Source organism: Telmatherina bonti (genome assembly GCF_933228915.1).
Source record: "Telmatherina bonti genome assembly, chromosome: 15".
Lineage (NCBI taxonomy): Eukaryota > Metazoa > Chordata > Actinopteri > Atheriniformes > Telmatherinidae > Telmatherina > Telmatherina bonti.
The window spans coordinates 475,794-486,943 of record NC_136613.1 but is presented as its reverse complement, the minus strand read 5'-3'; the positions used below and the strand labels follow the sequence as shown (position 1 = coordinate 486,943).

The window sequence follows — 11,150 nt, the reverse complement described above, 5'->3', positions numbered from 1 at the left end:
ATGCTTAAAGAACACTGTAGCACTCTGAGCGGGGGAGAGCTCTCGAGACCTCTCGCCCGCAACATCTGTACATGCCCAATAAATTGAACAGAAAACAGTTGATTTATAGATTTATTTCTCATCGGATAAATTCCACGACAATTGTCATCATCATCAGTCCTTCATACCTTTTTATTAGATTAATAGTTTAGTTTTTATTCCAAAAATACAGTTTACAGTCATATCAAAATTAAAAGTTAAATAAAATAAAAAATTAAAAAATAGAATAAAATAAACTTCCAAATTTTAAATTTCAGTAGTTTAAAAAAGAAAAAAATTGAAAAAAACAAAAACATTCAATCAAACATTTTATTTGTGCTCCAGTAATCCGGGACAGAAGTGTTTCCTACATTTATCTGAGAGGAGTGTCGACTACAGCAGGAATAAATAACAATACACACATAAATACAAGAAGTCTTCAGAGGTTTGCACTACGATGCTGGATGAGCCATCCCACAGATCTCCCTGTTAGCTGGTGGACTCACCCAGACATTCAGGATCTGGATAAGCAGTCCAACCAAGCTGCTCATCAACCCAGTCGTTCACGGGAAAAGGGGCAGAGCTTGCAGCCTCTGACCAATCGAGAACATGAAGAAACCCTGCAGGGCAGCTACGTCACCATGGACAAGCAGATATTCACAAATATGAAGAATTTAAACACATCATCATCCAGGCCCAAAGCAACCCTATTACCATAGCAACAGCTAGGAGAGAATGCTGGCAGAACATCATTTATGGGACAATATAAATGGACAGTATTCTCATTACTTTATTACAGGTTCTTCTTTGTATTTAAAATAATCCCGAGTCGTGACGACACAAGTAGCTGGTTGGTCTGCATGTGTGACATGATTATTATTATTAGGCCCGAGCAACAAAGGCGGTGCGAAGGCCTATTGAAATGCAAGCGTTTCTTCTTATTCTTATTCTTCCGTAAAATGAATGGCCTTTTTGGGTGCCTGAACATGCCCGAAAACTCACCAAATTTTGCGTACCCCCAATTAAAAAGTGAAAATTTACGTATTTTGACGTGCTCAGGACGATCCGGACAAAATTGAACAAGAGCGCCACCTATTCTTGGTGCCCCACCACTGCAGGTATTCAATCTTTATGAAAATATATAGACATGTCCTACATGAAAGGGCGAACAAAAAATCCTCTTAATGTCATCATGAAAAGTCGAAAGGAAGGCGGCTATTTTAGGTCAAAGTCGCCATTTTGGCGTTTGACTCACCTCGTATTTGAATGAACTCTTCCGAGGGCTTTTCATCCAACTGACACCAAAATTGGTCAGCATGCTCAGGAGGCATGTGGGATTAAAAACTGTGCTAATCGCCTTTGATCGCTACCAAACTTATGAATGTTTATGACAGTGATAGTGTCAACTGAGTCATGTAGCAAAATGCTGAAAAAGTCCCAATATGGTTGAATCGCGCCACCTAGAATATTTCAATCGATTAGCCCCGCCCACTCAAGTGACTGACATACATGAAATTTAATACACAAGTACTCTACATGAAGACCTACAAAAACCCCTCTTGGACCGATTGGCTAAATTAATCAGGAAGTCGGCCATTTTGAAAAAGATGCCATTTTGGCCTTATTCTTTGCCACGCATTTTAATGCACTCGTCCGAGGGCTTTAATTCCAACTGACACCAAAATTGCTCAGGATAGTCAGGAGGCATGTGTGATTAAAGTTGTGCTAATCGCTTACAGAATCCAAGGCATGTAGGAGGGGCGGGGCCTCAAAGTTTGAGGTCTTGCCATCAACAACAAATTCATATAACTTCCACATAAATCAACATATCTTCACCTAAGTTGATACATATGATGCCAGTCCCATCCTGAACACAACTGCATGTTATCAATTGGTTTACAAATAAGCCCCGCCCATCAGCAACAGGAAGTCTCCTATTTTAAGGGCATGGTCGCATTTTTTCTCTGATTTACAACACCAGATCTGACCCAAACAGGCCTTAGGTCAGTAAAGTGAAATGCTGACCACAAACATGTGTCTATATGACATCACCACCATGGCCACGCCCCCTGAAGACAGGAAGTCTCTGTTTTAAAGCCTAAATAAGCTGATGTGCAGTCTGGCTGCAGATGAGGGTGAGAAAAGCATCAAGTGAAGGATGTTACCAGGGGAGGCGGTGACAAAAGGCAGAGTGGCGCCGTAGGTACGAAGGCCTTAATCGCTGCTTGCGGCTTTCTAGTTATTATTATTATTCCAGATGCAGCCTTGTGGAGCGAAACAGAGCGCTAACAAGTCCAGAAGAACAAAAACATGCTTCAGAATTTTCTGACAAGACTTTCTTCATCAACAGGGTGAGTTTGTCTCCAATAACTCCTTCCATCCTCAGCGCCTCTCTGCACTACAATGTCGCAAGGATGGGCGGAATGATTTCCAGGGGATGTGACTGGTCAGAAGGTGGAGCTTTTATACTCACTGATCTCTTATCCAGAATGTAAACTGATCCGGTTAGCTGCTCAGCATAAGTTACCACTGTGATTTACTCTGGTGAGAAGTGAACCAACATTGTAGTTCGAAAACCCTGAAGTTTCCTCCATAAGAGGAAATCCAGCTTTGTAGTACATACCTCTGAAGAATACAAATATACAGGCCTAATACTGTCAACAACTATGTCAACAAGATACTGGCAAACAAACTGTCAACAAAATAATGTGAACAAAAGTTGCTGTCAACATAATTCTGTCATGGATTAAAGAGAATTTACAAGCAAACATGTAAACTAACAATCTATTGATGCTAAAACTGCTGAATTAAACAGGAAAGGATTTACTGGAACACTGCAGACCAACAGAGGACAGGTGAGACAGTTCAGGGATGGCACAGGTGAGCAGGTTTGCATATAAGGCTTCCTCTAATGAAAAACACTAAAAGAAGGTTCAGTTTTCTTCTTATATCATATTGCTATTTTCCACATCTTCTTTTTGAGACTGACATGGACATTCATGAGTAAAATCACACAGGTTTATCTTTATAAAAAGCAGGAGGCCTAAAATGAAAACAATAAGCAGGGAAAAAAGGTCACAGTAAGACAAAAATACAACCTGGACAGCAAGAGACAAGTGTCCAGGCTTAAGTCTCTTTTCACTTTTTTGTATTTAAATGTTTTCTTCATATCGGTTAAGGGATGCAAGTGCATTTTCCTGAAGTTGGTTTGATCCACAAGTCACAGCAGATGAGAACATTATAGCACCAGACAGTTTTTATAACATTGTACATTAAAAACAATAATTACTTCTGTGATTTCTTCTCACTTTTTTTCTTAATGTGAAATCTGAAATAATCCATCTTCAGGGACACTGTTGTCATCATGCTCCATCTCTGATGCAGAGACGTGTAATCCATGCAGCTAACAACTGATGGTGGCTAACAATATACCCTCCAAAACAACAAACATTTCTGACCTATGAATTAGCAGGTTCAAGCCAACAAACTAAAGTTAGACAACAAAGTTCCGGTTTATAAGAAATAACACCTTCACACTGCAGAAAAATTCCACCCTTAGAGACCACTTTGTGAGCAGATATCTTGGACAGGCTAGCTGCTAACAAGCTAACTGGTTACACTAAATTTAGTTGCTGACAGAAAATCCGGTTCATTAAGCTAACAGCTCCAGCTAGCATTAGCTGTGTAACAGATGCTCATGATGAGCAGTAAACCAAGATTTCTGATGCTTTGTTGTCACAACTGAACTTTAAGATGACAAAACTACAAACATAACCTGTTGTTTTTCCCCAACATGACTTAGCATAAATTCTGGAGTATGGTGACGATTAGCTTCCTGTCTGTTAACTGATGGCAAAGTTTGTTTTTGGAAATAATAAAAAAAGATGACTTCTCCTGGATTCTGGCTAACTTGCTACAACCACTAAAATCATGGACAGAGACGGGATGGACATGTCCCTGTCCAGCAACTCCTGAGTTGTCTCAACCATTTTCCTATCAGTTGAGAAAACAATGCTCTCCATTAGCGATGTCTCTACAATGAGCCTTGCATCAGACTTCTTGTCTATTTAAACTGTTCTGATTGGTTCTGCTAATTTGTTTCATTAAAATAAGATTGGCTGTCTTTGCCATAGACATATGTACGTAGACGCCTCATTGTATGCTGGGGAGTGAACCAACGTCACCGCTATATTGGACAGGTTGTCGCCTTATTGGATGGGTCTCTGCCATTTTGGATGGGTTGCCGCCATATTGGATGGGTCTCTGTTTTCGAGTCTTGCTGCAGAGCCAATGTGGTTTCCCCACATAACTGTTTTCTGTGGAACAACGCGTATATATTACACAGAAACAAAACACGTTTCTACATAACTGGTTTATAAATAATGTTAACACAGTGAAAAATCTACTAAGTGATCAATTTTACTCCTATGAGGTGTTTATGGAAAAACATGATATTGATGTTTCACAAAGAGAGTTTTACATGGTTTTACATGGTAGCAGGACCTCCACCAAGGAGGTCATGTTTTTACCGGCTTTGTCTGTTTGTGTTCAAGATAACTTAAAAAGTTATGAGCGGATTTTCATGAAATTTTCAGGACTTGTTGGAAACATAAAAAGGGAGAACTGATTTAATTTTGGTGGTGATCCGTATCACTGTTTGGATCCAGGAAGACTTAAAAGGTCTTGGCGGAGGTTTACGCTCTGAGTGTTTTTCTGGGTAACTTCTGGATTTCACAGTTTTGATACAATACTTTATTTTCAGACTTTGTACAACTGTATCTCTATACTAATAAATTAATAAATATAAATAAATGAAAGAGTCAACTGTAGTCAAGAGAAAGCCAGCAACAATTTCCGTAATTGGTTCAGCATACGGTTGCATTCATTCATTCATTCATTCATTTTCCTAACCGCTCAACCCAATTCAGTCTCGCGAGGAAACTGGAGCCTATCCCAGCAGTCTTTGGGTGAAAGGCAGGGAACACCCTGGACAGCTCACCAGTCCATCACAGGGCCATACGTTTGCAATAACCGGCGAAATATTGAAAGCAGATCGTGTGGAATTACATTTCACAAGGTTGAATAATAATGTATTAGACCAGATAAAAAGAGATAGATCCAAATACATCAATAAACAATCAAACATGTTAGTATCAAATTCATTAATACATTTATTTATGTTGTAGCTACCTTATGTCTTTGTTAAATAGCATTATAAAAATATTTTAGCACGTTTTTAATGTTTTACAGTGATCTGTATCATAGCAATATCTCTGCCCTTTGTAACAAACCAAACTGGGATAAAAATCAGGTAAAACTTGGTGAAGTTATTGTTGTGGTTGGACCTACACCTTACAGATAAATGCATTGGAGGCGCATGGAGACCCATCCAAGATGGCAGCACGATAAGACGTCAGCGCGTGTAGGCATCGTGATACAAGAGGTGTCTATGCATACATGATGTTGGTGTATATTGGTATATATGATGTCTATGGTCTCTGCTGCCACTTACTCTGTTGCACTAGCGCCTCTGGCTAGCACTTGCCCTTTTTGCTAGCAGTAGCTAGAATAGATTACTGTTAGTGTCGACATGATTAAAGTTTGATCAAGGTAATATATGATCATGAAGTGTTTACCAAATCTTCACATCCCATTTTACAGAATAAAAGAATGCTTTTGCTTGCTTTTTGCTTGCTTCCCTGAAAATTGACCATAATTAACATGTTTTTTAATTAAAATAAAAAAAAAATGTAAAAACAATCATTTTTTTTAATGTCACAGATTCTACATGAGTCAAAGTGACAACGTGTCTGTCATTATATCCTTTAGTGAACAAAATATTCTGCGTATAAACTTCTGGTATAACTTCTGGTATCGATTAAACCAGGTCTCACAACTTATAAACTTTCAACCAATCAAAATTAGAGCGAAAATAAAACAGATCTCCTGCACAAAATCGAGTAAAACATCAATGTTTAGGAGATACTCAAATACTGTGTACTCAGCATTTTTCTCTTCTGACTCATCTGTTTGAACAGTTTTCTACTCTGACTCTTTTGTTCTGACTCAGCTGTTTTTGTTCTGACTCAGCTGTTTTTGTTCTGACTCAGCAGTTTTCTTTTTTATTCAGCTGTTTTTGTTCTGACTCAGCTGTTTTTGTTCTGACTCAGCAGTTTTCTTTTTTATTCAGCTGTTTTTGTTCTGACTCAGCAGTTTTTGTTCTGACTCAGCAGTTTTCTTTTTTATTCAGCTGTTTTTGTTCTGACTCAGCTGTTTTTGTTCTGACTCAGCTGTTTGTGTTCTGACTCAGCAGTTTTTTTCTGATTCAGCAGTTTTTGTTCTGACTCAGCTGTTTTCTGATTTCCGTCCATGAAAAGTAAATTTGATGTCCTCTGAACATGGTGCAGCTAAATTTTTAGGAGACAGGACACGTATGAAAGTTTACACGGGGAGCTCGGTGTGAATTATGAATTCGGTGTCAGATCCACCACATGGACTACGTCCCCTCCGGATTTCAGTCTGCAAAAAAGTCTGGGCCAATGTCACAAACAAATCTTCCTGCTGGATCAGGCCTCCTGGTCTGACTTGCCGCTTGTCTTCCCTTCTTGTAAAATCTCGTCCATCATACCTAAGAAGTCTGCGCCCTCCTCATCCTTTATGGAGTTCACCTGCCTTCTGCTGTCTTCGTCTTCCTCCTCTTCTTGTTCCTTTTCTTCCCTGAAATGTTTCACCTCTCTGTCCTTCCCCTCCTGGCAAGTTTTGCTGCCCACTTCCCTCTCCTCCTGTCCTCCTTCCTCGCTGCCTTCCCTCCAGATCATGCCTCCTCTGTCCTCCTGCTGGTCCTCCAGGTGTCTGAGGGGCCCCAGACTCTGCAGGTAAGCCCTGCTCATCAGCAGCTCGGTAGACTCCAAACCTCCGGATCTTGTATCTCCGCCTCCCCTGTCCCTGGCCCCCTTCTGGGCTGCCTCCCGCTCCTCGGCCTCCCTCTTGCAGTAGGAGTATCGGTGGTTCATGTGCTGTGAGTATGAACCTGAGTGGGAAAAGCGTTTGCCGCACTTGTCACACTGGTAGGGTTTCTCTCCGGAGTGGAGGCGCGAGTGTTCGATCAGGTGGTGCTTGTGTTTAAAAGCTTTCTGACAGATCTGACACTGATGTGGTCGTTTACCTGCGGACACAGAGGACACATCAGACAACATCAGGACCAAGATCAGGACTACAGGGTCGAGACACAGAGAGGACAAACAATATGGAGAAGAGACAAGGAAGACAAACAACAAAACAATCAGCCAAATACCTTTAAATTAGCTGATAATGAAGTCGACTTCTACGTGTTGTTTAAAAGTATTGTGAATCAAAGTGTTTTTTCTAGTTTTTATCTGAATGTTTGAAGCATATCAATATTTTTTAAATATTTGCACTTTTTAAAAAAATCAAATTTAAAACATAAATTCTCTGTTTTTGCTCTGACTGAAACATAATTAAGTGATCAATATTATTAAAATAATTCAGTAGATTTTATGGGTAAAAGGACAGATGGTGGATTTTTTTTTTCAGAAATTTACTGAAACAGATCATTTGAAGCTCCATTTTGCTAAAATTGATGTAGAACATGTCCTCCATGTTGTTTGTCCTCCAGTCGTTGGTCCTCCATGTTGTTGGTCCTTTAAACAACATGGAAGACAAACAACGCAAAGGACCAACAACATGGAGGACCAACAACATGACGGACAAACAACATGGAGGACAAACAACATGGAGGACCAACAACATGACGGACAAACAACATGAAGGACAAACAACATGAAGGACAAACAATATGGGGGACCAACAACATGAAGGACAAACAACATGAAGGACAAACAACATGGGGGACCAACAACATAAAGGACAAACAACATGGAGGACCAACAACATGGAGGACCAACAACATGGGGGACAAACAACATGGAGGACAAACAACATGAAGGACAAACAACATGGGGGACCAACAACATGAAGGACAAACAACATGGAGGACAAACAACATGGGGGACCAACAACATGAAGGACAAACAACATGGAGGCCCAAGAACATGAAGGACAAACAACATGGAGGACAAACAACATGGGGGACCAACAACATGAAGGACAAACAACATGGAGGACAAACAACATGGGGGACAAACAACATGAAGGACAAACAACATGGAGGACCAACAACATGAAGGACAAACAACATGAAGGACAAACAACATGGGGGACCAACAACATGAAGGACAAACAACATGGAGGACAAACAACATGGGGGACCAACAACATGAAGGACAAAAAACATGGAGGACCAACAACATGAAGGACAAACAACATGGAGGACAAACAACACGGAGGACAAACAACATGAAGGACAAACAACATGGGGGACCAACAACATGAAGGACAAACAACATAGAGGGCAAACAACATGGGGGACCAACAACATGAAGGACAAACAACATGGAGGACCAACAACATGAAGGACAAACAACATGGAGGACAAACAACATGGAGGACAAACAACATGGGGGACCAACAACATGAAGGACAAACAACATGGAGGACCAACAACATGAAGGACAAACAACATGGAGGACCAACAACATGGAGGACCAACAACATGAAGGACAAACAACATGGAGGACAAACAACATGGGGGACCAACAACATGAAGGACAAACAACATGGAGGACCAACAACATGGAGGACCAACAACATGGGGGACCAACAACATGGAGGACAAACAACATGGAGGACAAACAACATGGGGGACAAACAACATGGGGGACCAACAACATGAAGGACAAACAACATGGAGGACCAACAACATGAAGGACAAACAACATGAAGGACCAACAACATGACGGACAAACAACATGGAGGACAAACAACATGGAGGACAAACAACATGGGGGACCAACAACATGAAGGACAAACAACATGGAGGACCAACAACATGAAGGACAAACAACATGGAGGACAAACAACATGGGGGACCAACAACATGAAGGACAAACAACATGGAGGACCAACAACATGAAGGACAAACAACATGGAGGACAAACAACATGGGGGACCAACAACATGAAGGACAAACAACATGAAGGACAAACAACATGGGGGACCAACAACATGAAGGACAAACAACATGGAGGACAAACAACATGGGGGACCAACAACATGAAGGACAAACAACATGGAGGACCAAAAACATGAAGGACAAACAACATGAAGGACAAACAACATGGGGGACCAACAACATGAAGGACAAACAACATGGAGGACAAACAACATGGAGGACAAACAACATGGGGGACCAACAACATGAAGGACAAACAACATGGAGGACCAACAACATGAAGGACAAACAACATGGAGGACAAACAACATGGGGGACCAACAACATGAAGGACAAACAACATGGAGGACAAACAACATGGGGGACCAACAACATGAAGGACAAACAACATGGAGGACCAAAAACATGAAGGACAAACAACATGAAGGACAAACAACATGGGGGACCAACAACATGAAGGACAAACAACATGGAGGACAAACAACATGGAGGACAAACAACATGGGGGACCAACAACATGAAGGACAAACAACATGGAGGACCAACAACATGAAGGACAAACAACATGGAGGACAAACAACATGGGGGACCAACAACATGAAGGACAAACAACATGAAGGACAAACAACATGGAGGACCAACAACATGAAGGACAAACAACATGGAGGACAAACAACATGGGGGACCAACAACATGAAGGACAAACAACATGAAGGACAAACAACATGGGGGACCAACAACATGAAGGACAAACAACATGGAGGACAAACAACATGGGGGACCAACAACATGGAGGACTAACAACATGGAGGACAAACAACATGGGTGACCAACAACATGAAGGACAAACAACATGGAGGACAAACAACATGGGGGACCAACAACATGGGGGACAAACAACATGGAGGACCAACAACATGAAGGACAAACAACATGGAGGACCAACAACATGAAGGACAAACAACATGGAGGACCAACAACATGAAGGACAAACAACATGAAGGACAAACAACATGGGGGACCAACAACATGAAGGACAAACAACATGGAGGACAAACAACATGGGGGACCAACAACATGAAGGACAAACAACATGGAGGACCAAAAACATGAAGGACAAACAACATGAAGGACAAACAACATGGGGGACCAACAACATGAAGGACAAACAACATGGAGGACAAACAACATGGGGGACCAACAACATGAAGGACAAACAACATGGAGGACCAAAAACATGAAGGACAAACAACATGAAGGACAAACAACATGGGGGACCAACAACATGAAGGACAAACAACATGGAGGACAAACAACATGGGGGACCAACAACATGAAGGACAAACAACATGGAGGACCAACAACATGAAGGACAAACAACATGGAGGACAAACAACATGGGGGACCAACAACATGAAGGACAAACAACATGAAGGACAAACAACATGGAGGACCAACAACATGAAGGACAAACAACATGGAGGACAAACAACATGGGGGACCAACAACATGAAGGACAAACAACATGAAGGACAAACAACATGGGGGACCAACAACATGAAGGACAAACAACATGGAGGACAAACAACATGGGGGACCAACAACATGGAGGACAAACAACATGGAGGACAAACAACATGGGTGACCAACAACATGAAGGACAAACAACATGGAGGACAAACAACATGGGGGACCAACAACATGGGGGACAAACAACATGGAGGACCAACAACATGAAGGACAAACAACATGGAGGACCAACAACATGAAGGACAAACAACATGGAGGACAAACAACATCCAGGATGCTTTTATGATGCTGATTTATGTGCGTTACTAACATGTTCTGGTCACATGACAAATTGGATCCTGGACTCGCTAGAAACCCGGATCTTGGATGGCTAAAAACCCAGATCCTGAACTTATTAGAAACCCGGATCCAGGACTCACTGGAAACCCGGATCCTGAACTTGCTAGAAACCCGGATCCTGGATTCACTAGAAATCTGTATCCTGGACTTGCTAAAAAAAAAAAACCTGGAT

General features: G+C 41.3%; 1 protein-coding gene across 2 annotated transcripts in view; it reads right to left on the bottom strand.

Moving 5' to 3' along the window:
* Positions 1-6,316: 6,316 nt before the first annotated feature.
* The window catches only part of LOC306767020 (zinc finger E-box-binding homeobox 2-like), a 44,588-nt gene continuing 39,754 nt past the window's right edge, over positions 6,317-11,150 (bottom strand). For both annotated transcript variants that reach the window (XM_079254915.1, XM_079254916.1), the window contains one exon: positions 6,317-7,183. In XM_079254915.1, coding sequence (XP_079111041.1) covers positions 6,585-7,183 — 599 coding nt within the window. In that variant the 3' untranslated portion in view covers positions 6,317-6,584. The remainder of the gene's footprint in view (positions 7,184-11,150) is intronic.